At 44.5% G+C, this 27,793-nt stretch overlaps 2 protein-coding genes across 5 annotated transcripts in view; one reads left to right on the forward strand and one right to left on the reverse strand.

Annotated features, from left to right (window-relative positions):
- Window positions 1–941: 941 nt before the first annotated feature.
- On the reverse strand, window positions 942–26,637 carry LOC117354194 (beta-1,3-galactosyltransferase 6-like). 2 transcript variants are annotated; one of them, XM_033931225.1, is made up of 2 exons: window positions 26,527–26,637; window positions 942–4,171 (listed from the first exon to the last, which is right to left on the reverse strand). In XM_033931225.1, the coding sequence occupies exon 2, from the start codon at window positions 3,569–3,571 to the stop codon at window positions 2,438–2,440; it is 1,134 nt and encodes a 377-aa protein (XP_033787116.1). In that variant the 5' UTR covers window positions 3,572–4,171; window positions 26,527–26,637; the 3' UTR covers window positions 942–2,437. The 2 variants fall into 2 exon arrangements, with proteins under 2 accessions (XP_033787116.1, XP_033787127.1); XM_033931236.1 differs by having other exon boundaries at window positions 26,368–26,593.
- SLC38A9 (solute carrier family 38 member 9) overlaps window positions 26,604–27,793 on the forward strand; it is a 204,475-nt gene continuing 203,285 nt past the window's right edge. For 2 of the 3 annotated variants that reach the window (XM_033931198.1, XM_033931214.1), the window contains exon 1: window positions 26,604–26,725. The gene's annotated coding sequence lies outside the window, so the exon portion shown is untranslated. Of the gene's footprint in view, window positions 26,765–27,793 lie in introns of all 3 variants that reach the window. The other variant, XM_033931206.1, reaches the window with a different exon arrangement.

A 27,793-nucleotide genomic window follows, 5' to 3' on the forward strand; every position in this document is an offset into this window, starting at 1 on the left:
AGCCTCTGGATAGATTGGAAGAGAGCATCTGCTAGCGAAGAGACTGTGTCAGAGCAGGAGTGACCTGGATGTGTCGAGTCAGAGGGTCGGAAACCTGTGTCCATTGAGATGCTAGGGTCCATTGAGGAATTCTGAGGCGAAGTCTGGCAAAAAGAGTCACATGTACTGTAGAAGCCATGTGTCCCAGAAGAACCATCATGTGTCTCGCCGAGATGGACGGCGAGAGGAGACCGATTGACAAAGATGGAGCCCCCAGACGTTGTTGAGGAAGGAACGCTCTGAGTTGGACAGTATCCAGAACAGCTCCGATGAATGGGAGAGTCTGAGAAGACTGGAGATGGGATTTTGGAAAGTTGATCTCGAATCCCAGACTCTGCAGGAACCAGATAGTCCGCTGGGTCGTTAGGACGACTCCCTGAGACGTGGAATCCTTAATGAGCCAGTCGTCCAGGTAGGGAAACACCTGAAGACCATGGTTCCTGAGCGCAGCGGCCATCACGACCAGGCACTTGGTGAAGACTCAGGGTGACGAGGCCAGGCCGAAAGAGAGCACTCTGTATTGATAATGAAGATTTCCCACCCGAAATCTGAGGTATTGACAGGAGGCCAGATGAATGGACTTCTGCACGGATTGTTTGCAGAAATTGAAACTGCAGGGGACTTTCTCTCTCTAGGGTAGAAGAGCATGTGTTCAGAAAAAAGTGTTTGGATTTCTGCAACTCTTGGATTGCGAGAGGGGATTGAACACTTAGAGCAGGGGTAGGGAACTCCGGTCCTCAAGAGCCGTATTCCAGTCGGGTTTTCAGGATTTCCCCAATGAATATGCATTGAAAGCAGTGCATGCAAATAGATCTCATGCATATTAATTGGGGCAATTCTGAAAACCCGACTGGAATACAGCTCTCGAGGACCGGAGTTCCCTACCCCTGACTTAAGAGTATGGAATCTGGAAGGGACGTAACAGACTAGTGTGTTATAAAGCCATTACATATCCTCCTCTAAAGTCACACAAGCCAACTCCTCACAATAGAGCTGCTTTGTAAATCAAGACAAAATTACCACCAAAAGTTGTTCTGCACATTAATGCCAACTTTTTAGGTTCTGTAGATGGTTGAACACCCCCAATATTGAGGCAAATGCCTTCTCTTTGTGCAAGGAGGGGTAACTTGTGTGTGTTTAACATCCCAACTAATTCCAAAAATTTGTTTCCTGTGGTTCTGCAGCACAAGTATTCTAGCCTTAAATGTTCCAAGCTGGCACTATGTAGTTTATTTTCTGACTTAAAATGTAGAAAAGAAAAAAAAAAGTTGTATAGGACACTAGTGTAACTTCACAGAAACTAAGAAGGGTAGGGAAAGTAATTTTATAAACTGATGTCGGTATTTTGGAAAAAAAAAAAAAAAAGCATGGTCTAATGCAGTTTAGGCAAATGCCTTATGAACAAAATTTACATTCTTTACAACAGGGGTCCCCAACCGCCAGGTTGCAGACCAGTACCAGGCCATGCTGAACTGGGCTACACAGAAATTTTTATTTCCCTCCTCCTAGCCACATTTCTCTTCACAAAGCTGTAAGCAGCAGCTCTTACGAACTTTCCTCTAGGCTTCCGGAGCAGCCGCATGTAGGAACTTTGGCTACAGTTTTGTGAAGATAAGTGCAGCTGGGAGGGGAGAGCCTGCGGGAGGGATGCATGAACTTGGGACACAGAATAGAGGAAGGGAAGGATGAAGAGGGGCATGTTGGGACACAGAAGGGAGGGAGCACAAACTTTGGACAAAGGATAGTAAGGGGCATAAACTTAGGACACAAAATAGAGGGAGGGGAGCAGGAACTTGGGACATAGGATGGAAGAATGGAAGGCATTAGGGAAAGAGATGCTGAGGTGGGGGAGGGAATAGAAAGGAGAATTGTTGGGCATGGGTGTCCGAGTGAAGGGGAAATAAAGAGATGGTACACGAGGAAAGGAGAATTGTTTGGCATAGAGATGGGGGACTATCTAGCTCAGGGCTCCCACTGTTTCTGCATTATGGTGAGTTGTATTAATATATTGTATCTATTACAATGTAATCATAATAGAAATAAAGTGCATAATAGAAAATGTAATAATTATATTTACATTATGTATTATGCACTTTATTGATTATGGATTTGAATCCCTCCCACCTACCCACCCACAGCCCCGTGGAAAAACTGTCTTGCATGAAACCAGTCCCTGAAGCAAAAAAAGGTTGGGGACCACTGCTTTACAAGATAATATGGAATGCTAACAGCTTAATTATCCTCAGCAGATACAGCAATGGCCCCACACTCTCCCAGAGCTTTCAGAAACCTGTTCAGGATTCTCCATGATTATACAAGTCACTCAGGTACAGGAGGGTGTTTTTGTTTGATAAAATTGTCAGATTCCCTTCCTCCTAACAAGGTGAAGAATGAAGGCTCAGGGAATGCCATCTTTTCTCTGGCAGCACTGAGACGGGGGCACGTTCCAGTCATACACATATGAGAGCCGCAGTTTGATCTCTTCTTTGCACAGTTTGCCCTCCTTGGCCAAGGTCTGATGCTTCTCCAGCATGTCCTCAATGCTCTGCTTGTGGGTGACTATGTATTTATTGTTGCAGCCACGGGACTTGTACTCTGTGTCAAAGCGTGTGTCATGCACCCTCTGGAGCTCCAGAGGTGCTAGCCATGCCCCCACAGACACGTCTTCGCTCTGCCAGAGGGCCAGGTAATCGCGGCTGAGCTGCAAGTAATGCACTAAATCCCAGGAAAGCACATAGCCACCGCCTAGGGCATAGGGCAGGTAGTAATCACACAGCACCCAGGTGCTCTCTTTCCATTTGCCAGCTGCCTTTACCCGGCCTCGACCAGAGAAGAAGCCCCAGTAGAGGCGACGAGGCTCCTTGGTCCGCAGCTCGTCCAACAGCACATCCAACCGAGCGAAGGTATCATCATCAGCCTTGAAGACAAATTTGAAGTCCAGGTGGCGGTCGAGCCAGGTGTATGCATGCAGCAACTTGGCCGTCAGGTTTTCATACGAGTCATGCAGCTCAGGCAATAGCAACAAGTCCCAGTGACGTCTCTGCTCTAGGTCTAGGCTCTTTGCATCCTCCAAGGACAGGCCAGCCGTGCCCACAACAAAGCGGCACCAGAGATCTGGCATGTGGGCAGCAGACAGCCAGGTGCTGCGGATGATGCTGCGCCGCTCAGCATACTTGGGCCCACTCACCACCAGGACAGCCAGAAAGGTGCTCTCCGTCTTGTCTCGCTGCACATTGGCTTCCCACTGCTGAGGTAGGCCCAGGCCTGACGGCTGCAGGTTCTCAGACGTGCATTTGGCCAGGTAGAGCAGCGCCACGGTGAAGAAGGACAGGCTGCCCAGGCCCAGTGCTGTTTTGTGACGGCACACCAGGCGAAGCAGGTTCATGCTGGATATGTGTGGAATGGCAAGATTATCAATTAAATTAAAACAGGAACATAGCAGTGTGCACACACCTGCACTGAAGATAAATATAGGGCAGGGGTAGGGGAGCTTCAAATATCTCCCAACAGTCTTTCTCTTATTTGCTGGCATACGTTGTCCAATCCCATGCAACTGTATAGTCAAATACCAACATGTGAAGTATATTTTTCAAACCCACAAGCAAAGGGAGCTTTTGAATGTAGATCTTGTTTTAAGATTTGTGGCTGTTGTAAATCTAAACGCTCCTGCTTTATTGCTACTTTGTATTTGTTATTGATTTACATATTTCTTCTCAAATTTTTATCCTTTTGTTCTTCCTAGTGTGGACTTGATATATGCTATTGAGATATTTCTCTATTATATATAATTCCATTTATAATATTTATCTTTAGTATTTTTCTATACAACTGTATATTGTAATATGTAAATTGCATTAATAAAAATAAGCATGGTCCACCCCCGACTGTGTTGGTAGCTGTTGAATGAATTCATGGGCGTTCATCACTTCTATAATGTTCTTTCCACCAAGTTTCTCCCCTACTTTTTCCTCACATAATTTTGCTCATGCTGATCAATCAAGTTCACTTTGGCTGAGTGCATCTTTTGGATGGTGTAGACTAATATCCAAGCAAGACCAACGTGATTTAATTATTGATAAGATTTCAGGGATATCTATCCTGGATTATCACTTCCAGCCTGGTACAGGGCATCCTAGAGCAAAAGGGAAAATATTATAATTAGCAAAAATACAATAGAAACATGTCCTACTATAAACATTGTTGAATTTCCATTAACCATACAAATGACTCTTTTGTACCTTTCTTCCAAAGTATACCTATTGAGGTCTATAAGTTTGTCCCTAGTAGTGCTGCCCGATTCGAATCGGTTCACCGATTCACTTCGGGTGAATCGATTCGAATCAGTTTAAAAAAAAAAACCAACAACAAACCCCCCCCCCCCAAAAAAAAATAAAAAAATAAATCGGCTTCCCGATTCACTTGACCCTCGCCCCCTAAGGCAGGAGCAGCAGCGCTGCTCTTGCTGGCCGGCCGCTGTCACACTTGCTTTAGAGGGCGAGGAGGGAGGGTCAGTCGGAAAGTGCTGCTGTCAGCTTCCCGCCCCCCCTGGCGTCCGGCTTCCACCCCCCTGGCCTCCCTGCACTGTTTACCTTCGAGGAACAGCCTGCAAACAAGATCGCGGTGCTAACGATCTTTGTACGGCTTCGGAGCTGTTTCTTCTGTCTCGGTCCTGCCCCTCATCTGACGTACAAAGATCGCTAGCACCGCGATCTTGTTTGCAGGCTGTTCCTCGAAGGTAAACAGTGCGGGGAGGCCAGGGGGGAAGCCGAACCCCAGTGGGAGGCCAGGGAGAATACGCAGGCCTTCGGGGGGGGGGGGTGAGCAGTTCTTCGGCGTGAGGAGTGGGACAGGCAGGCAGGCCTTCAGGGGTGAGATGCAGGCTTTTAAGGGAGGGACAGGCCTTCAAGGGGGGGGAAAGGCCTTCATGGGTGACAGGCAGGCCTTCAGGGGTGGGATGAAGATCTATAAGGGGTGGGATAAGCCTTCAAGAGGGAAACAGGCCTTTAGGGATGGGGTGCAGGTCTTCAGGGGAGGGGGCCCTGGTGTAGAAGTACACGGAGGGAGGAAAGGGGGGGTTCAAAGAGATATGCATATGCCGGACTTTGGGAAGGAATAAATGGGTCTGAAAATAGAGGAAAGGGAGAGAGATGATGGACAATGGGATTTAGGGAGGGAAGGAAGAGAAGTTGGACACAAGGGATGGTGTGGGGGGGGATAGAGATACTGGATAGGAGGATAGTTGGGAAAAGAAAGGGAGAAATGGTGGACCCTGGGGTGGTAGGGAAGGAGGGAGAGATGCTGGATGAAAGGATAGTTGAGAAAAGGTGGATCTGTGGAGGGAGATGAAAAAAAAAGGAAAGATTCCAGACCTCCAGGGGAAGGAAGGGAAATGGAAGGGGAGAACAGAAATAGAAGATGGATGGTTAGCAGGGAGAAAGAAGAAAGGAGGAGACCCTGGCAAGCAAGTTATCAGAAGACAACCAGAGCCTGAGACCAACAAAATTTGAATAATGACCAAACAAAAGGTAGGAAAACTAATTTTATTTTCTGTTTTGTGATTACAATATGTCAGATTTGAAATGTGTATCCTGCTAGAGCTGGTGTTAGACTGCAAACGTGAGCTAGAGAGAGGAAAAGTCTTTTTTGTTTATTTTGTTTACACCACAGCGCCAGTGTGGTTAGGAGAAGGCAAAGGGGGTGAAGAGGCTATAAAATAAACCCACGAGGATGTTTGAAAAAAAACAAACAAAAAACACCCAATTGGGCAGGAAAATCAAATCGAAAAACCAATTCAATAGGCTGAATCGATATCGAAATTTTTTTTCCTGAATCGGGCAGCACTAGTCCCTATATGCTCTATAGCAGAGACCACTGACTAATTTTGCAGTTGCCTTCTGAACCCACTCTTTCCTGTTTATATATTTTTGAAGGTGTAGTGTCTAGAATTATAGTCAGTATTTTTAATGGGGCCTCACATGAGACTGATATAGGATACTATCACCTTTTATTTCCTGCTGTACTGTCTAATATCTACTCCTGAGCATCATTCTGGCTTTAGCTGTCACCTTTTCTACCTAATTGGGCACATAAGATATCAGAAACAATTATACCTCAATTATGCTCTTTCATATACAAAAATAACACTTCCTGTACTGTATTACTATTTGATTTTTACAGTGCCAGTGCATTTTTTAATGCTAAAAAATGCAGGGTCATGCACTGGTGCTACACAAATCCAAGGGAGACATATACAGTAGGGAGTGAAGTACTACTGTGTATTAAAGAAGAGCAGGACTGACTTATATTACCGTGCTTATAGTGCTTATATTACCGTATTTTTCGCTCCATAAGACGCACTTTTTTCCCACCCAAAAGTGGGTAGAAATGTCACTGCGTCTTATGCAGCGAAAATATAAATTTTTAACACACACACGTCGGGCCTTTTAAAAACACCCCCAGTACCTTTTTAACCCTCGTCCCTTTTTAAAACACCCCCGCCCAGTCCCATCCCTCTTCAAATCTCCCCCATTGCCTGGTGGTCCAGCGGTGCATCGGCCGGCAGGCGCGAGCTCTCCGCCCACCTGGGCCCGCACCGCATCTTCCCGTCCTGTTTCGTAACTCCTAAGCGTCTCCCATTGCCTGGTGGTCCAGCAGTGTCAGTGCTGCCCTCTGAATGGTTTTCAGTGTCAGCCGTCAGGCGCGAGCTTTCCGCCCAACTGCCTGGGCCAGCGCCACCCTCCAAATGGTGCCTTCAGTTCTCGCGAGAACAAAATATTACTTTTTATATTCATTATATGTTATGTTATACATTTAGAAATTATTTCTCTCATTAGTTTATTTTTTCATTTCAGAATATGGTCATTCCTTAGCCTTTTAAGATGATGGTTCTTCATTTCTTTTTAGCACTCATTTTTGTAAAATAATGCAATGTGCACAACATACGATATGTTCATATTTTATATATAAGCAAGGTCATCACTTCTTTTTCATTTTAACACTATGGGATCCTTTTATCAAGCCGCGCTAGCAGGGTTAGCGCGTTGGACATTTCATCACGTGCTAACCCCCGCGGCCGGCTAAAAAACTAACGCCTGCTTAATGCAGGCATTAGCGGCTAGCACAGCAGGCGGTTTAACACGCGTTAAACCCCTACCGCAGTTTGATAAAAGGACCCCTATGTTTTATTGCTCTACTCTGCTTCGTTTTATACAGCCAACATTCTGGCTAATACTTGGCATTTTAAGTTTGATTGTTCTTAGAACAGCGTGCCAGCATTTTTAGTCTGTGCCTTTCACTTTCTTTTAAAACCTTTTCTAGAAAAGGACTGGTTTTTAGAAGCATAAGAACATAAAAATTGCCATCTCTGGATCAGACCCTGGGTCCATCAAGTCCGGTGATCTGCACACGCGGAGGCCCCGACAGGTGTACCCTGGCATAGTTTTAGTCCACATATCACTGTATGCTTCTCAAGGGAGATGTGCATCTAATTTACCCTTACCCGTATCACTCTATGCCACTGTTAAGGAGATGTGCATTTAGTTTACCCTTAAATCCTAGAACGGTGGATTCTGGAATTACTTCCTCTGGGATAGCATTCCAGGTGTCCACCATTCGCTGCGTGAAACAGAACTTCCTGATATTCATCCTGGACCTGTTCCCCCTTAGCTTCAGTTTATGTCCTCTTGTCTGTGTCACATCAGACATTGTAAATAACTGCTTCCCCTGCTCTATTTTGTAGAATCCTTCCAGTATTTTGAAAGTCTCGATCAGATCTCCTCGCAGTCTCCTCTTCTCAAGGGAGAACAACCCCAGTCTCCTAAGTCGTTCCTTGTAGTCCAGGTTCTCCATACCTTTCACTAGCTTCATTGCTCGTCTCTGCACCCTCTCTAGCAGTTTTATATCCTTCTTTAGGTATGAAGACCAATGCTGGACGCAGTATTCCAGGTGTGGTCTGACCATGGCTCTGTAGAGCGGTATTATAACTTTCTCTGATCTACTCATAATTCCCTTCTTTATCATGCCTAGCATTCTATTTGCTTTCTTTGCCGGCGCCGCACATTGCGCCAACGGTTTCAGGGTCCTATCTATCAGTACACCCAGGTCCTTTTCCTGTTCGGTCTTTCCCAGAGTTACACATAGAAACATAGAAATAGACGGCAGATAAGGGCCCACGGCCCATCCAGTCTGCCCACCTTAATGTCCCTCCCCTACCTTTGCCCTGTGAATAGATCCCATGTGCCGATCCCATTTTGCCTTAAAATCAGGCACGCTGCTGGCCTCAATCACCTGTAGTGGAAGACTATTCCAGCGATCAACCACTCTTTCAGTGAAAAAGAATTTCCTGGTGTCACCTCGTAGTTTCCCGCCCCTGATTTTCAACGGATGCCCTCTTGTTGTCGTGGGACCCTTGAAAAAGAAGATATCTTCCTCCGCCTCGATGCGGCCCGTAAGATACTTGAACGTCTCGATCATGTCCCCCCCTCTCTCTGCGCTCCTCGAGCGAGTATAGCTGTAATTTGTCAAGCCGTTTTTTCGTATGGTAGATCCTTGAGTCCCGAGACCATCCGGGTGGCCATTCTTTGCACCGACTCCAGTCTCAGCACATCCTTGCGATAATGCGGCCTCCAGAATTGCACACAGTATTCCAGGTGGGGCCTCACCATGGATCTATACAATGGCATAATGACTTCCGCCTTACGACTGACGAAACCCCTTCGTATGCAGCCCATGATTTGTCTTGCCTTGGACGAAGCCTGCTCCACTTGATTGGCAGACTTCATGTCCTCACTGACGATTACCCCCAAGTCTCGTTCTGCTACCGTTTTTGCTAGGATCTCGCCATACACCTGACATACTATACTTGTGTTCTTTGTTTTTTCTGCCTGAATGCATCACTTTGCATTTTTCCACATTAAACTTCATCTGCCATTATCTGCCCACTTCTCCAATTGATTCAAGTCGCTCTGGAGTTCCTCGCTGTCCTTCTGCGATCTGATTGCCCGGCATTGCTTTGTGTCATTTGCAAACTTGATGATGTCACTGGATGTTCCTTCTTCTAGGTCATTTATGAAAATATTAAATAAGATGGGTCCAAGTACCAAGCCCTGGGGTACACCGCTAGTCACTTTTTCCCATTCCGAGAACTTCCCATTTATGCCCACTCTTTTTTCTGTTCTCTAGCCATTTGCCTATCCATCTTAGTACATCTCCCTCTATTCCTTGGCTTTGTAGTTTCCCGAGAAGTCTTACATGTGGAACCTTGTCGAACGCTATCTGAAAGTCCATGTATACAATATCCACCGGTTCTCCACTATCAATTTGTCTGTTCACTGTCTCAAAAAATTGAAGTAGGTTCGTCAAACATGATTTCCCTTTCCTGAACCCATGTTGACTGGCTCTCATCAGGTCGTGTGTGTCTAGATGCTGGACTATGCTATCTTTGATCAGCGCCTCAACCATCTTTCCAGGGACAGACGTGAGACTCACAGGTCTGTAGTTACCTGGCACTCCTCTCAATCCTTTTTTAAATATCGGCGTGACGCTCGCTATCTTCCAGTCGTCCGGTATCTGTCCTATTTTCATTGACAGGTTGGCAAGTTTTTGCAATAGTTCTCCGATTTCAAATTTCAGTTCTTTTAGGACTCTCGGATGAATTCTGTCTGGTCCATCCAGATGAATTCCGTCTGGTCCGTCTATATAAATTGCGGTAGCATTAGAAAGTTTTTCACTACTGACATAATTCACACACAAGTTCTCTTGGTGTTTGGATGGTGCACTACATTTTTCTTTCAAGCTGCAATACGCTCTTGGGGTTTTTTTTGGCTAATTATTAGGCTTGAGTTTGTTCCAAATTATAACAAGCTTTTTTGTTTGTTCTTTTGTCTTTAAGTCATTGATGTTACAAGTACGCCATCTACTGGGTTTGCTCTGCAACACATCTTATCTTTTAGTTAATATACAGTAAAACCTTGGTTTACGAGCATAATTTGTTCCAGAAGCATGCTTGTAATCCAAAGCACACATATATCAAAGTGAATTTCCCCATAGGAAATAATGGAAACCCAGAAGATTCATTCTACAACCCAAAAACTTTAATACAAAATACTATACATGTGTGTATACCAGCGGTCTCAAACACGCGGCCCACGGGTCGCATGTGGCTTTCCAGATTTTATTTGCGGCCCACGGTCTGGACTGGATCATTATCTTCCTTTTGGAGCAGCAGCATGTCTGGCCGGCTCATTCCGTTCAAAGCCGCGGGTTGGCGGCTCCTTGCGCTATCCACGGAAGAGCTGGCCAGACACGCTGCTGCTCCAGTGGCGTACCAAGGTGGGGGGCGGTCCACTGTTCTCCCTAGAGTGCAGCTCGTTTAGAGCAGTGGTGCCCAACCTGCTTCCCTTCCCTTCTCAGGCCAGCACCGTGTTATTTGATCTCCCTGCTTCTCTTCGGGGCCGACCAACTCTCGCTGCCCGACGTCAATTCTGACGTTGAGAGGACGTTCTGGCTAGCCAATCGCTGCCTGGCTGCCCGGAACGTCCTTTTCGACGTTAGAATTGACGTCGGGCGGCGAGAGTTGGTCGGCCCTGTGGAGAAGAGAAAGAGGGAGATCTCGGCCTGTTCCCGATGGCGGCAGCGGCAGCAGCCTATTCCCCGGCGGCGGTGGTGTGGAGGAGGGCAGGAAGGAAGGAAGAAAGAAAGAAGGGGGGGACAGGGAGCCAGAAACAAAGCAAAAAATGGGACACGGAATCAAAGAAAGACAGACAGAGAAAGAAAGAAAAAGTTGTGGGAGGGAATGAGGTCTGGAGGAGAGGAAGCATACAGGAGGCTGAAAGAAGAGAAGAAATATTGGATGCATAGTCAAGAGACTGATGAAATTACCAAACAAAGGTAGGAAAATGATTTTATTTTCAATTTAGTGATTGAAAAGTGCCAGTTTTGAGAAAGAAAAGATATTAAACTTTAAATGTGAGGACTGCAGAAAAAATAGAGCACTTGGAGGGCTGCAGAAAAAATAGTTAATGTCTTATTAAAGAAATGACAATTTTACATGAGGTAAAACTCTTTATAGTTTATATATCTTTCCTTTTAACTGTTAAAGGAAAGTTTTATAAACTATAAAGAGTTTAACCTCATGCAAAATTGTAATTTCTTTAATAAGACATTAACTATTTTTTCTGCGGCCCTCCAAGTACCTAATAATTCAAAATGTGGCCCCGCAAAGGGTTTGAGTTTGAGACCACTGGTGTATACTGTATGTACTTGTGCTGCAAGACATTGCTTGTATATCAAGTTAGAATTTAATAAAATGTTTTGCTTGTCTTGCAAAACACTTACAAACCAAGTTACTTGCAATCCAAGGTTTTACTGTATTTTGGTAGTTTATATATTCACACGATTAGCTACATATCCCTTCACATTTATATGAAAGACACAAGAACTGAAACATCATCTTTTTCAGTTTATACAACACACATGATGTTATTTGATATTACTAGTTCTTTTAACTGGTATATTATCATTTTTTATTTATACATTTGCATATGTTTTTATGCATTTACATATGTTTTAGATTGTGTTATTTTTTATGCTTTTAGCTATTTATCATGTTTGTTTCTCAGATGTCAGTTGTAACCCCTGAGGCAGGCTTACCTAAGCCGAAACACGGACTGTGTCGGGTCTGCTGCAAAGACTGGTTTTGAGACTTTTAGTCCTCACTTTTTTTTTGTTCTATTCATATTATTTAAATCATAGGAATTAGTGCTATAGTTAATGCTAATTTTGTATGCTGCATGTATGTTAAATTAGGATTTTTTTCCGTTTTTGTGTTATTTCACAATGTGCGTGGTTGTAGGGAGATTTATGATGCTATTACACAGATGATACAAATATCAAATTATGTATATACATTTTTTTTGTGTAATAGCTTCCATCGAGGAAATGTGCTAATTATGATCAGCACCTGTTGGTCTGTGATAGATAGGGTTTCTGTGGATGCAGAGCATGATTACAATTACCGTATTTTCACTCATATACCGTGCACCCGTGTAAAACGCGCACACGGGTATAGTGCGCGGGAAACTGTAATTTATGTAGAGTAATTTTTATATACCGCGCATACCCGTATACCGCCCCGACTTTCCCGTCGCCGCCCGACTCTCCTCTCCCCCTTGAAGTCCTGTCCTCCCTTGAAGTCCTGTCCCCACCCTGAAAGCCTGATGCCACCCCCCCGACGTCCGATTCACACCCCCCCCCCGCAGGACCGCTCGCACCCCCACCCCGAAGGACCGCTCGTACCCCCACAGCCTCCTCCCCCTCCTGCATGGAGAAGCTGTCTACCTTGTTTCCGGATGCCAGTGAGCCCAGCTGCTTCCTCTGCCGGCGGTCCTGCCCCTTCTCTGAGCCCTGCGCTACGCTACTTCCTCTTCCGGCGGTCCCGCCCTTTCTCCGACGTCAGAGCGGTCCTTCGGGGTGGGGGTTCGAGCGGTCCTTCCAGTTGATGAATCGGGCGTCGGGGGGGGGAACTATGTAAAAAAAAGTTGTAAAACGCGCTCACGCGCATGGTTATGCAGTTTGTAAAATCGTGTATAACGCACACGTTATATGCGTGAAAATACGATAATTCATAAATACCTTACTTTATAAGACCAAAGGTCCATGAGGACATGCACACAGTGTGTCATGTATGTGAGCAGCATCCATCAGGTATATCCCAGCTAAAAAAAGGTTGAGAACCAATGTACTTTGTGTGTCATACTGACCAGTAGATGAAGGTAGAGAAACTTGAACTTTTCCAGTGACAATACCAGTAAAAAGACTGGTGCCTGCTGGAATCCTTCAGTACTGTTTTGTTCAACTAGTACAGGATTCAAACCAAAAAATTTTCCCCCATGGGGGGAATGACCATACCCACTTCAAGCAAGAAGGAGCAGAATAAAAACTGTAAACAATCCCCAATACTGCAGACTTTCAAGGCGAGTCCGAGACTGATCTAGTAGATTCAAGGAAAAGAAATTAACAAGTATGAATAAAATGGTCACCTTCCTTATTGTCCCACTTGATCAGTCCACATCAAAGGGATGTACCGTAACAATAGGAGAAAGACATGGGCCCCCGAAGGACTGCCCTAGCAAAGACCACATCCTCCTTGGCCAGGATGACTATCTTGTTGTGGTTTATGAATGAATGCAGCAACAACCAGGTTATCACTTAGTAGATATCTTCTGGAAGAATAGCCTGGATCAAAAGTGAGCTTGCAGCCCCACCATAAGAACTCAGTTTAATCCAACATACTATGGAGCCTTGTATGCTGCCTTCCTCTTGACAAAAGAGCATGTCAGATTGTTAAAATGGATTAGTAACATTCAAATAACACCCTCTCCACACATCCAGCTTGACCTTATGCTAGGAATCGGAACCATCAGTTTGCTTGATGGCTGGTAGAACCACTGTCTGATTGAAATCAGACTACTTTGGATAAAAAGGATGAACGGTCTTGACTGAAACTGAGCGCTTTGAGAAAGACAGATAGGGGTACCCACAGGATAAAGTCTGCAATTTGAAGACCCATCTGACAGACAAATCACCACTAAAAACACTATTGTCAGAATGAGATCCTTCAGGGTAGCACACTTAAAAATTACAAAAGGAGGGGTCCACCCAACAAAGTACAATTCCTAAAGTGGAACCTAGCATCAAGTAACTATGCACACCAAGTTGAAATCTTCTACCTGGTTTGCAGCAACAGCCCCCCAAAAATAAACAGAATGTTAGAAATTATTAGGAAGAGGAATAGAAATTAAGGAAGAATTTAATGCCACTGAATTGCTTCAGGGTAATATCAGACATCAAGTACTGTGTGCAATTCTAGTTGCCATATTTAAAAAAAAAAAAAAAAAAAAAGATATAGCAGAATTTGAAAAAAGGTTCAAAGAAAGGCAACAAAAATGATTAAGGTGATGGAACTTCCCATATGAGGAAAAGCTTAAGAGGTTGAAGCTTTACAGCTTGGAGGAGATGGCTAAGAAGAGGCTGATAGAGGTCTACAAAATCCTCAGTGAAGTAGAACAGGTAAATGTGAATCAATTGTTTGCTCTTTCAGACAATCCATGAAGATATATTGTTGATATTTTTAAGCAAATAGACATTTTTTCACATTAATAAGACCACCACCTACCTCTGATATCAGGAATGCGCAGCCAATGAATGAATGGATGTGTTGAGTGCAGACTTCATGGGTACATATCAGCAAGTTGCCAATAAAGCAACCGTGGCTGACACAGGAAAAAAGCATGATTTATCAAACATTGAAAAAGGCATGATCATCGGCTACCATGCCAAAGGGCGGCAGCATTTCGGAAACGGTGAAGTTTGTGAACTGTTCATGAGCTGCTGTGGTTAAAGTGTACCATGAGTGAACAAATGGAACCTTTTCAATGACCCAACGCGGTAATTGTGGGGCAGCATGAGCTATTGATGTGAGAGTTGAACGTCGGCTAAGCAGGTTGGTACGGGCCGATTGGAATACTACCATGGAGCAACTCGCCTTCCAAACGAAACGGGGCTTCTAGATACGAGTCCAAAATGACTGCAGTGAACCCTGTTGCGAATGGGGCTCTGGAGCAGATGGCTGGTGAATGCACCCATGCTCACGAGAGTTCATTGCAAATAATGGCTGCAATTTGCACAGGAGTACCAATGGCTGGCAGAAGGTTGCCTTCTCTGATGAGTCACGTTTTGAGCTCCATTGAATGGTTGGATATTGACATGTTAGGCGTGAATCAAAACACCCAGCAACCACTGTTGGACGTACACAAGCTTATGACAGTGGCGTTAGTCTGCTGCTTCTGGCAACTAGGGCTTATTTTCGGGGGTAGGGCTTATATTAGACTGGGGAGGCCAAACTGTTTTACATTTTTTAAAACAGGTATGTGCCTACATTAGGAATTCAACTCATACTTGCACTTTCCTTAAGTCAGGAGTAATTTTGTATTTTGCTGGGGATTACTCTAGGAGCCTCTTGTATAAAGACAGTTAATGAGGTAACTTACTTTTTGTTAAATAGAAATGCGAGTTGACTTTTTTGATAGTCCTCCATTTTAAAAGTACTTTCCATTTGTATTTGGCAAGACTGATAAGTTAGCTCAATCTCTGAAGGATTTTCATTCCTTTCTCCATGCACATATGAACAGTTGCCCTAATTTAGTGGGTGATGTGTTATGGTGAACTAGGCAAAGACCCTGAAATAGAACAGCTATGCATTTATTTAATAAAGCTAGGTAACATGACTCTGAGCTTTAAATAAATGAACACAGAAAGATGAATTTAAAGAAGTCTGAAGTTTTTTATTTTGTAAAAGATTATTATCATCCCATTACACACTAATGGCTTGTATCCCTTCCTGATCAGCAGACGGAGGTACAGACGCTTGAACTTTTCCGGGGATGATAGTATGAAATTTGATGTCTTCTGAAATCCTTTAGTACCGTATTTTTCGCTCCATAAGAAGCACTTTTTCCACCCCCACAAAGGGGGTGGAAAGTAAGTACGTCTTATGAAGCGAAGATACAAATTCAAGCCCGCTGCTGCATATTTTTAACACCGCCCCCCCCCCTTCCCACCGCATATTAAAAAAAACAAAAAACAAAAAACTACCACTGCTGCAACTTTAATCCCGCTCTCTGCCGTTGTACCTGGTGGTCTAACAAATTTCCCAACCAGAAGCGCAATGATCAAGAGCAAGCCCTCCATGCTCCTGCCTGGGCCTGCGCCAATCTCCAAATGGCTGCAGTCAGCTCTCACGGAACTCACGAGAACCGACTGCAGCCATTTGGAGATTGGCGTGGGCCCAGGCAGGAGCGCGGAGGACTTGCTTTTGATCTCTGCGCTTCTGGCCTGTGTGCTGCTGGCTGGGAAAGATGGGATGAAATCAAAAAGGTACCAAGGGGGATGATCAAAAAAGGTACTAGGGGGGTATATGGGGGATGATTTAAGGTACATGGGGGCTCTGTGCCCTGCCCTGACCTACCACTAAACCACCAGAGGGTGGCAGGGTACAGAGCCTGGCAGGGAGAATTTGGTTCAGAATGTTTTTTTTTCTTGTTTTCTTCCTCTAAATCTAGGGTGCGCTTTATGCAGGTGCATCTTATGGAGCGAAAAATATGGTATTTCAGAAGATGGTGAGGTAGACCTGATCCCCTAGAAAGTAAACCCATGGCCTTTCTCCCTGGGGACGGTCTATGGGTCATTTTGCTCCTGGAGGTTCAGATCACAGTGGAGCCAGGAGTACTGCTCAGTCTCCTGATCCTCACTTCAGCTCATGGGCTCTAGTTTGCTGGGCTAGCTGATATGGGGCGTTGGCCAGTGTGGAAAAGAGGTTTAACAGGTCGTGCATGTTGCTGATAGCTCTGAGATGGCTGGGGATCCAGCTTAGTAAATTGCCCTTTTGGGAATGCCTTCTCTTTGAAGAATTAGAGAATCTGGTGAAGGATCTGGGCAAGGTGAAGTCTCAGCAACTGGGTCTGGCCCTGGGAAAAATAATGGCCTCGAGATTGGGGTAAATTTAATCAGTTTAGAAGGCTAGGCAGTGGCTCCCCTGCCTCCCCAAGGGTGTTCAGGGGCAGTCCTTTTCCAGATACAAGAAATCCCGAGGACTTTGGGGTGAGGGGGAAGGTTGTGCCTCTTCCAACATGAGTGGGGCCTTATAACCTCAGACCAGTAGATTCTAGAGGTACCGTATATACTCGAATATAAGTCAAGACCCCCTTTTTCCCTCCAAAAAAGGAGGAAAAATGGTTGACTTGAATATAAGTTGGGTGGCTTAATATTCAAGTGCCCTGCCCTGTCAGGCTCTGCACCCAGCTCCCTTTCTGCCAGGCACCGCACCCAGCACCCTTCTCTCCCTCCCTCCATTGCACCTAGCCTCCTTCCTTCCCTCCCCTGTCAGACTCTGCACCCTCCCTCCCAGGCTCTGCACCCTGCCACCCTCTCTATCCTAGACTCATACCTCTACTGTGGATTGCCGGTGGAGGTGCAGCGGGCAGAAGCAAACTTTCCAAGTTCCTGCCCTGCTGTTAACTGGCTGCTGTGAGTGTCTTCTGCTGCTGAGAAGCACGAGCAGGCGCGCAATTTGGTGCTGCTACTCAGTGCTGAGCAGCTTCCTTAATGGCTCCTGCGAATTCTGTCGTAGTCAGAGAAGATTCCAGCAACCTTGCCTTCCAGAGACTTCTCCAGTGCCTGAAGTGCTAGTCGAATAGCTCTGAGTTCCAGCTGCCAATAACTCTGAACTGGGTATATGTTGCAATGAGACTAGCCAACCATAAAGGCTGGCATCGATCATTGGTGTCTCACAGGAAGATATGCGAAGAGGCAAACCCCTGGAGAGGGCAGCTACCACCACATGCTATTCTTTTGTGCCAGTAACCATGGACATGGTTGCTAAAGTGAGTCTGAGACCAGTAAGAGAGAAGGAAGTTCTGGAGGGCTCTTGTGTACTATGGCTGCCACCATCAACCACAGGTAGTGCCATGCCGTGGGAGTTGGCCTCTGGAGCATATCAGAAATCTGCTTCTGGCCCAAGGTCGTGTCGAACAAAATTCCCAGGTACTCCAGGCACCGAGTCTGCTCCAGCTGACTCTTTTAAAGGTGACAATCCATCCCAAGTCCTAGAGGAGTTGCTCCATTCTCAAAACTACCAGTTTGCCTTCCTCCCTTATGAGCCAGTCCTCCAAATATGGGTGAACTTGGATCCCAGCCTTGCGGAGGTATGCTGCCACCACCACCATCACCTCGGTAAAGGTGCGAGGCTCTGTTCCTAGGCTGAAGGGGAGTGCTGACAACTGGAAATGCTGATCCAGCACATGAAACTACAAGTGGACAATAAAAATGGGAATATGGAGATAGACTTCCATCAGATCTAGGAAGGCTAGAAATTCCCCCAGCTTCATTGCCGCTATGATCAACCGGTCTCCATGCGGAAGTGCAGCACTTTCAGGGTCGCATTGACAGACTTGAAGTCCAGAATTGGTCTCCAGTCCTCTGAGCCTTTTTTTGGCATGACAAAGTATATGGAGTATCAGCCCAAGCCCAATTCTTTGTCCTGGACCGGTTCTATGGAACAAAGATCCAGTAGCCTTTGCACTATTGCACAGACTCTGAAGGCACACTCTGGTCAGCCAGCCAGAGAATCTACAAAGAGGTCTGAAAGTGGGGGGCACAGAACTCAATTTTGTAACCTTCCTGAGCAACTTCTAGGAAACAACAGTTTGCGCCAATCTGAGCCCAGACTGACTAAAAGGCCAACAGCCTGCCTCCTATCTAGGGGGGGGGGGGGTCTCAGCCCATGTCCTGGTGTCGTGATTACTTAGAGGCTGGAGAGGAGCGAGAGCCAGAGGCCTGTCTCCGCTGGACCTCAGACATGATCTCTGAAAAGGACCTCTGCGTCACTTGGTCTGCTACATACGGAAAGAACCGAGAAACTTGAAAATTGTCCCATCCCGTATCCCGAGCCATCTGGGGTATGCTGTCCAGAAAGGCCTTAGGGGACAGTCCGCCTCACTTGCCATCAGGTCATTCAGACCGTTGCCAAATAGCATCTGCCCCTGAAAGGAGAGCCTGCTCAGAGTGATTTTAGAGACATAATAACAACTTTATTTTTAATACTGCAATACCACAAACAGTTCAGAGCGGTTTAAAGAAGAAGAGACTGTATACAGACAGTGATATTACAAAAAAAAAATTCAAAATTACATTAGCATGTTAATCAAATTTATCTGGGGTGTTTTAGGAATACATCAAGGAAGAAGTGGAGTCAAGAGAAATTTATCAGAGATAAGTTTTAAGAACATAAGAAGTTGCCCCCGCTGAGTCAGACCAGAGGTCCATCTTGCTCAGCGGTCCGCTCCCGCGGCGGCCCATCAGGCCTAGTGCCTGAACAGTGGTCCCTGATTAATTTTGTAACTTACCTCTAATCCCATCCCTATAATCTACCTCTACTCTTATCTGTACCCCTCAATCCCTTTGTCTTCCAAGTACCTATCCAAAGCTTCTTTGAATCCCTGTAGCGTGCTCCTGTTTATCACATCCTCTGATTGACTTCCTAAAAGTTTGATAAAGTGCATTTGAAATAAAGTTGGTTAAACATTTATTCCATTTGCCTGCTTGGAATTATAGTGTTCTATCAAGGAATCTATTGTAGATATAGCCCTTCAAGGATGGAAAAGCGAACAAGTAAGCACTACATTACATTAGAGATTTCTATTCCGCCATTACCTTGTGGTTCAGGGCGGATTACAAAAGATTTATGGTAGGTCTGTTACAAAAGGAGATCAGTGGTCATGACTAGAGAAGGTAAAGAATAGGGCAGGTAGTTTCGAAGAGTTAGGAAGAGGGTAGAGGAAGGAGGAGTTCGTGATGTTAAGACTTATTCAGGGATTTCTTGAAGAGTATGGTTTTTATTTATTTTCTGAATAACTTGTAGTCTGTAGTTTGGAGATTTGGTTATCTAGTTTTGCTGCTTGGTTGGCTAGGAGGCCGTCGTAAAGTTTTTTTCCGTTTAACTTCTTTGATTGGTGGTGGTGTGACTGGGTTGTGAGTTTTTCTATGTCTGGTTGAGGTATTATGGATGAGTCGGTTGTTCAGGTAGGTTGGGCTGTCTCCGTTTATAGTTTTAAATAGTATGCAGTAGAATTTGAATAGTATTCTTTCCTGGATTGGGAAACAGTGTGAGTTGATGAATGCTTCAGTTATGTGGTCGTGTTTCTTTAAGGAGTAGACTCGGGAGAGTCCTTAGACGTCGTATACCTTGACTTCAGCAAGGCTTTTGACAGCGTCCCACACCGCAGACTGCTGAACAAGATGGAATCGATGGGGTTAGGAGCAACACTAAATGCATGGGTTAAAGATTGGCTAAGTGGCAGACTTCAGAGGGTGATGGTTAACGGTACCCTCTCCAAAACGTCGGAAGTGACCAGCGGAGTGCCGCAGGGCTCAGTCCTGGGTCCACTCCTCTTCAACATATTCATTAGGGATTTGACTCAAGGGCTTCAAGGTAAGGTAACCTTATTCGCTGATGATGCCAAACTATGCAATATCATAAACGGCTACAATCTGCAGAATACTATGGAACAGGACCTCCATACTTTAGAAAGTTGGTCCTCTGTCTGGCAGCTGGGCTTCAACGCCAAGAAATGTAAGGTAATACGAGCTTACATGATCCAATTTCTTGAGGCCATAAATGAGACATACTGCGGCATTCTGAACGATTCTCAGTCCTTTGATGTTTTTTTTTTTTTAAAAGATCCCAAGTAAATGATATTGCAATAGTCTAAGGTACTTAAGATCAAAGATTGAACCAGTAATCGAAAAGAGAAGAAACCAAAATAATGTTTAATGGTATGAAGCTTCCATAAAGTGAAAAAACATTTTTTGACCTGAGCATTAGTGTGAACTTCAAACGTCAAGCTTTGGTCCAAGATGACTTCAAGGGTTTTGATTGTAGAGTTAATTGAGTAGTCTGACCCATTTAATCTCAAAGAGGTATTCATGATCTTGTTAGGACTTGCCCAAAAAAAAAATAAAGTTTTTACTAAATTCAGTTTTAATTTAAATTGCGTAGTCCGTTGTTCTAACTTGGTAAGGACAGATGAGATGAATTGTTCTGTCTCTTGAGTCAGTGAGGTTATGGGAATAATTGTAATGTCATCCGCATATATACGATTTCAATTTTAAATCGGATAGCATACTGCCCAATGATGCCATGTAGATATTTGGGAGAGGGGAGTCCTGTGGAACTCCACAGGGATTACTTCTCCTGCCCACTGTCTGATCTAGAGCATCCGTCGAATGGAGATCATTTAGGCTGAAACCTTGCTCATAAATCTATCATACAGAGCGTCCACTATATAATTCACCCCATACAGAAGCATTTGGGGATCCTTGTCCTCTGGGACTAAGGCTTGAGACAGGTGCATGTGGCAAGCACATGCCACAAAGGAAGTCATGCCTGATGCCTTAATGTTTATGGCCAAGGTTTCAAATTACCTGTTGAAGAACAAGTCCACTTTACAGCCCTGAGACTCCTTTAACATCACACTTCCTGCACTAGGCAGAGATGTAGGTTTGATGACCTGCACCACTAGCGAATCCATCTTCGGCTGAACAAATATGTGCTGAAAATCCAGAACTATTGGGTAAAACTTGGCCATAGCCTTAGCTAAACAAAACTAAACCTTAAGTTTATATACTGCATCTTCTCTATAAAAATAGAGCTTGACACGGTTTATAAAAAATTGAAGAAAAAAAAATAGGATAGGAATAGTTTAGAAGGAAACGAAGATAACAATTTTAAAAAAAGCCAAGTTTTCAGATGTTTACGTAATAATTGAAGAGCCCAGATCGCGCAACTGGACAGGAAAATTATTCCAGAGCTCAGTAATTTTGAAAAGAAGAAACTTCCCTAATTTTCCAGTATAGATTACGCCTTTCAGCGTAGGAAAAGATAGTTTAAGTTTTTGAGTAAGTCTGGTGATCTCAGTTCTCATAGAATTCCAGGGATCCTTCTGGAGATTCCCAGTGGTCTGAGACTAGCTTTATGATGTCTGGATGGGAGGGAAAGCACATTGCTTTAACTGCTCATAACTGAGCACCGAGACAAAGGAGCTGGAGAAACTTGCAGGTTCAGTTCACTCAGCGAGGCAGTAATGCATAAGAATGCAGAGGCTTTAAAAGGTCAGTGACTGTGGGGGTCTTCCCCCGGTCCAGGGCCACTGCAGCAACTTGACAGCCGCTCTCATGCAACAAACCAGACTCTGCCAGCGAAAATTCATCCTGGGACAACAGTGGCATGGAACTGGATTTCTATCTTCCCAGACTATATCAGAATGAACCTTCTGGTCCAAGCCTTTATCCTCATCAGAGAGGGGGGTGATGCTGAGGGGAGGTCCCCTGGCCTATGCCACCTCTGGTGCACTGCAAGTTCAAATAGGCGTTCCACGAGGCTCACAAAATCCTGGGTGAATCCTTGTACTAGGGGTGTTGAGGACCCCAGCAGGAGAGTTAGAATATATTGCACTAAATGAAAAGATAGATATAATAGGTATCTCTGAAACCTGGTGAAAGGAGGATAATCAATAGGCCACTGTTATACCGGGGTACAAGTTATATCGTAGTGATAGGGTGGATCAAATCAGTGGAGGCATAGCGTTATATATTAAGGAAGGCCTTGAATCAAACGGACTAAAAATTTTATAGGAGTAGAAACACACCTTGGAATCCATATGGGTAGAAATTCCATGTATAAGGGGGAAAAGGATAGTGATAGGAATGTACTACCGTCTGTCTGACCAGGATGAATGGACAGATGCTGAAATGTTATCAGAAATTAGGGAGGCTAACAACTGGGTAACACAGTAATAATGAGCGATATCAAAACTCTCCCAATATTGACTGGGTAAATGTAGCATCAGGGCATGCTAGAGAGATAAAATTCCTTGATGAAATCAAGGACTGCTTTATGGAGCAACTAGTTCAGGAATCAACAAGAGGTGAAGCAATTCTAGATCTAGTTCTTAGTGGAGCACATGAATTGATGAGGGAGATAATGGTGTTGATATTTAAAAATACCATCGTGGAAGCCCAGCCTAGATATATTCCATGTATTAAAAAAGGAGGAAGGAAGACCAAACTGCTGCCAGCGTGGTTAACGAGTAAGGTGAAGGAAACTATTGGAGCTAAAAGAGAATCCTTCAGAAAGTAGAAGGATCCGATTGAAAATTAATTGTAATCAACCAAAGGAATGTCAAGTCAAATGCAAGGTGCTAATAAGGAAGGCGAAGAGAGATCGTGAAAAGATTGCACTGAAAGCAAAAACACACAATAAAAACTTTTTTAGTTATATTAATAGCAAGAAGCCGGGAAGAGAATCGGATGGACCGCTAGACAACCGAGGGATAAAAGGGACTCTCAGGGAAGACAATGAAATAGCGTAGAGATTAAATGAATTCTTTGCCTCAGTCTTCACTGAGGAAGATGTGGAGGAGTTACCGGTGCCAGAAATTGTATTCAATTCTGATGAATCAAAGAAACTCACACAAATCTCTAACACTGGATGATGTAATGGGTCAAATTGAACAGTAGCAAATCACTTGGATCGGATGGTATACATCCCATTATGCTGATAGAATTGAAAAATGAACTTGCAGAGCTATTTATAGTCATTTGTAATTTTTCTTTAAAAACCAGCATAGTACCAGAAGACTGGAGGGTGGCCAACGTGATGCCAATATTTAAAAAGGGTTTCTGAGGTGATCCAGGAAATTATAGCCCAGCGAGTCTTTCGTCAGTGCCGGGCAAAATAGTAGAGACTATTATGAAGAACAAAATGACAGAACATATACATAAGCATGGATTAATGAGAGAAAGTCAACATGGTTTTAGTCAAGGGAAATCTTGTCTCACTAATCTACTGCCTTTCTTTGAAAGGGTGAATGAACATGTGGATAAAGGTGAACCAGTTGATATTGTGTATTTGGATTTTCAAACGCATTTGACAAAGTACCCTATGAAAGACTTCTGAGGAAATTAGAATGTCATGGGATAGGAGGTAATGTCCTTTTTTGGATTGAGAACTGGTTGAAAGATAGAAACCAGCAAGTTCACGGTTCATAGAAACATAGAAAAAAGCAGCAGAAAAGGGCTATAGCCCACCAAGTCTGCCCATTCCAAGTATCCCCTCCCCTGAATTTACTCCCTTAAAGATCCCACGTGAGTATCTCATTTTCTCTTAAAATCCGTCATGCTGCTGGCCTTTATCACCTGGAGTGGGAGTCTGTTCCAATGATCCACTACTCTTTCGGTGAAGAAGTACTTCCTGGAGTCGCCATGAAACTTCCCTCCCCTGATTTTCAGCGGATGCCCTCTGGTGGTCGAGGGTCCCATGAGCCAGAAGATATCATCTTCTGACTCGATGCGTCTCGTGATGTACTTATATGTTTCAATCATATCTCTCCATTCTCTTCTTTCCTCAAGTGAGTACAGCCGCAATTTTTTTTAATCTTTCTTCATACATGAGATCCTTGAACCCCAAGACCATCCTGGTGGCCGTTCACTGAACCGACTCGATCCTCAGCACGTCCTTTCGGTAGTGTGGTCTCCAAAACTGAACACAGTACTCCAAGTGAGGCCTCACCATGGCTCTGTACAACGGCATCATAATTTCAGGTCTCCTGCTGACGAAACCTCTGCGGATACACCCCATCATTTGTCTTGCCCTGGAGGAAGCCTTCTCCACTTGATTGGCAACCTTCATGTCCTCACTAATGATCACCCCTAGGTCGCGTTCCGCCGTGGTCCTAACCAAGGTCTCACCATTTAGTACATAAGTTCTATGCGGGTTTCTCTTACCCAGGTGCATTATCTTGCATTTTTTAGCATTGAAGCCTAGCTGCCAAGTAGTTGACCATTGTTCCTCATCAATCACCTAATGGCTCTGCACAGGCAGGAGTGACCTGCCTTCACTCCTGCCCGTGCAGAGCTGGTAGCTGATTGCTGCAAGTTCCCACTGTGGCAGCCAATCAATTAACTAGCGGTTCTGCACAGGCAGGAGTGAAGGAAGGTCGCTTCTGCTTCAATTCACCACTGGACCACCAGGGATACTTAAATAATAATAATAATGACAACAGTTTATATACCGCAGGACCGTGAAGTTCTATGAGGTTTACAAAGATTAAAGAAGGTACAAATAGATTGAGCTTAACATGGTGGAAGCTAGCGATTAACAGCTCAAGGGATCAGTTATTGAGGAGAAAGAGTTGTACAGGTCAGCTACCTAGATATTTCAGGAACAGATATGTTTTTAGGCGTGTCCTGAATTCCCCATAGGTAGCAGGCATAAGTGTAAGCAATTGTTCTAGATCTTTGCCCCATAATGCTGCCTGATGTGAGAGAAGGTGTTGATGGTGTCTTTTGAGTTTAAAGGTATGTGGGGGATGTGGGAGGGAGATAAAAATAATTAGAATCATGCTGGGACAGAATCCAGGAGGGATCCCTCCTGTCCTGACCACCACTGGGCCAGCAGGTCTCGCAACAGGCCTGCAAGGCATAGGGAGGGAGGGGGAAAGGGTACAGAACCAGGGAGGGAGGGAGCTTGGTGCAGAGACTAGCAGGGGAGTGAGTGAGGGGACTGGATGCAGAGCAGCTAGGGAGGGGGGAACAGGGTGCAAGGCAAGGCACTTCTCTTGAATATAAATTCTCCCTCCCCTGTTTATATTCGAGTCAACCTTTTTTCTCCCCTTTTGGGAAGGAAAAAGATTACCACTGTTTATATTCGGATTGGTTTATAGCTGTTGTTGGAAACAGGATACCAGGCTTGATGGACCTTTGGTCTGTCCCAGTATGGCAATTCTTATGATCCTCTGCTGGTCCTCCTGGGTTTGGTGGCCCCTCAAGCGTCTGTGCTTGGCCAATGCACCTTCGGAGAACTCTGGAAAGGGTCTCTTCCCCTGGAAATGCACCTTCTGCGGAAACCCAGCCCTGGTCTAAACAAAAAAAATATTTTTTTTCCTCTCTCTGTTAGGTTCTAGCTCATGTTCACCGTCTTAACACCAGCTCTGGCAGGATACACATTTCAAATCTGACATATTGTAATCTCAAAAAATAATTTTTTTTTTTTTAACCTTTTGTCTGGTCATTTTATTATTCAAATCATGTTGGTCCGAGGCTCTAGTTTCTGTTTGTCCTCCCTCGATATCTCCTAATGCAGCACCAGCAGCAGTGGATAGATAGCAGATGCGAGCTCTGAACAGGCTCGTTCACAGCCTGCCTCTCCAAGGCTTCCCTCTACTGCATCAGTAGCAGACCATAACCAAGCCTGTTCACGGTTTTCCAAAATTTATGGGGGTTCCTGGAACGGAACCCCTCCGAATTTTTGGTGGGGAGTACTGTAGTAGGCTCACCGGCTAGCTACAGTAAATGTCCCAAAGGGCTGATCCTTCTAGCAGCAGACTTCAGTAGCACACGTGTGCGTCTTGTCCCAGGCAGAGGTCCCAACAAGTGGGAATATCTGGGCACTGAGCCTTCAATCAAAGACTTAGAAAAATACCAGAAAATAAACAGGGGGCAGAAGCTGAAAAGATGAGTTTAATACAAGCAATTTGTGGGTTCAGATGCAAAACCCTATGTTCAGAACACACGGTGCACTAGTATATTTTCAACGTGGTTCAAGATAATTTTTTTCCCTTCAAAATTGCATCAGTAAAATAAAGTTACTTTTTAAAAAATCGTATAAAGCTACAAGGGCCTACATTTACATATTCAAAGGCAGCAACGGGAACCTACAGGGTATATGTTAGTCTATGCAGGCGGGTGTAAAGTGGAATATAATGCAAAAGTATAGGAGACGCTTCCCAGGCTCTGACGTCCTTTACCACACACGCGCAAGACCGATCTCAAAATGCGACTCAGGAAACACGGATAAGGAACGCTCCATCTCCAAACCTTTAATGTTGGGTCGTCGTCTCCTCTCTGAACTCCCTATAGTACTTCTCTCGGCTGCCCCCCTCTGCCGGAAATAGGAAGTCGTATCAGAAGGGGCGGGACGCGGCCGAGAGAAAGATGTTGCGTCAGAGGAGGCGGGCACAGGAGAAGGAAAACTAACTAGAGCCGGTCACGAGAGACCTGTAAAAGAAGTTTGAAGGTAGGATGCAGTGATGGGCACATTCAGAATCAGGGAGAGGTACTGGACAGAGAGAAGAGGGGGTGATATGGTAGACAGCGAGGGAGGGTTGTGTGTGAGGGTAGTCAGATGTGTGAGACTTGGTATCTTTGTTATTGTGATGGTTTGTAGGGTGTAGAGCTTGCTATACCTGTACTTTTTGAGTTCTCATTTGGTAGAGCGCATTCGTTTGACTTGAAAACAAGCAATTATAACGTGAAGAAGCTTGTGAATTTTGTCAGCGTATAATGTGTTTATAAGTTTTAAATAATCTAAGCTTTTTTCCCCCGAGACACGTTATCACGGTTTTGCGTTGTAGTTGTTTAGTTTTTCTAGTTGGTTCTTGCTGCATGGACATTTATTGAAAGGTTGTTAAAGCGTTTGAATAGTTTTTCTATTTTCACATAACTAAAACTGAGCTTCTGACTTTGTGAAAAGCAATAACTGTAAAAATTAGGTTGGGTGAAAGGCCAAATGGTGAATAACGTTATGCTTTATTTTTGTCTTGGAGTTAAACGAATTTTAATGCATGCTGAAGAATGCTAATACACGTTTGTGTTTTTCTTAAACTACATCTCTGTAAGTGAGACCTTTAGTCCAACCATTAGCAGTGTTGTATGTGAGATGTACAGCCATGAGCCGATACTTATTTATGGGGCTTTATCATTCCAGTTCCTCTGAGGAATCTGGTGGGGACAGCAAGTCTGCTCTCCTGTGATCTCTTTCGTTACCAGCTTTTTTCTGAATTTAGAAGCAGGTGGGCCACATATTCTGATGTCTTATGCACTTCTGACTTTAGAAGGAAGCCAACAAAGGATGAGGTGGGAGAACTTTAGGGAATGGAAGGCAAGGCATGCTAGGTTGGAAGCAGGAGTCTGCATGAATGCTAGACACAAAATTATGCCCTTAGCTAATAATGCCTCTAGTGGAATTTGGGGCAGAAGAGACAGGCTGTGTGGAAAAAAAATACATTTTTTTGCTGTATCTTCCACAAAACTTGGCCAATTCTTAGAAAATTTAGTATGTTGTGTCCTGAATGAAGTTAATGTA

Source organism: Geotrypetes seraphini, chromosome 1 (assembly GCF_902459505.1).
Source record: "Geotrypetes seraphini chromosome 1, aGeoSer1.1, whole genome shotgun sequence".
Lineage (NCBI taxonomy): Eukaryota > Metazoa > Chordata > Amphibia > Gymnophiona > Dermophiidae > Geotrypetes > Geotrypetes seraphini.

Excerpts from the sequence above, each read along its gene's own strand:
- LOC117354194 (XM_033931225.1), bottom strand. The coding sequence starts at position 3,571 with ATGCCAGCAAATAAGAGAAAGACTGTTGGGAGATATTTGAAGCTCCCC.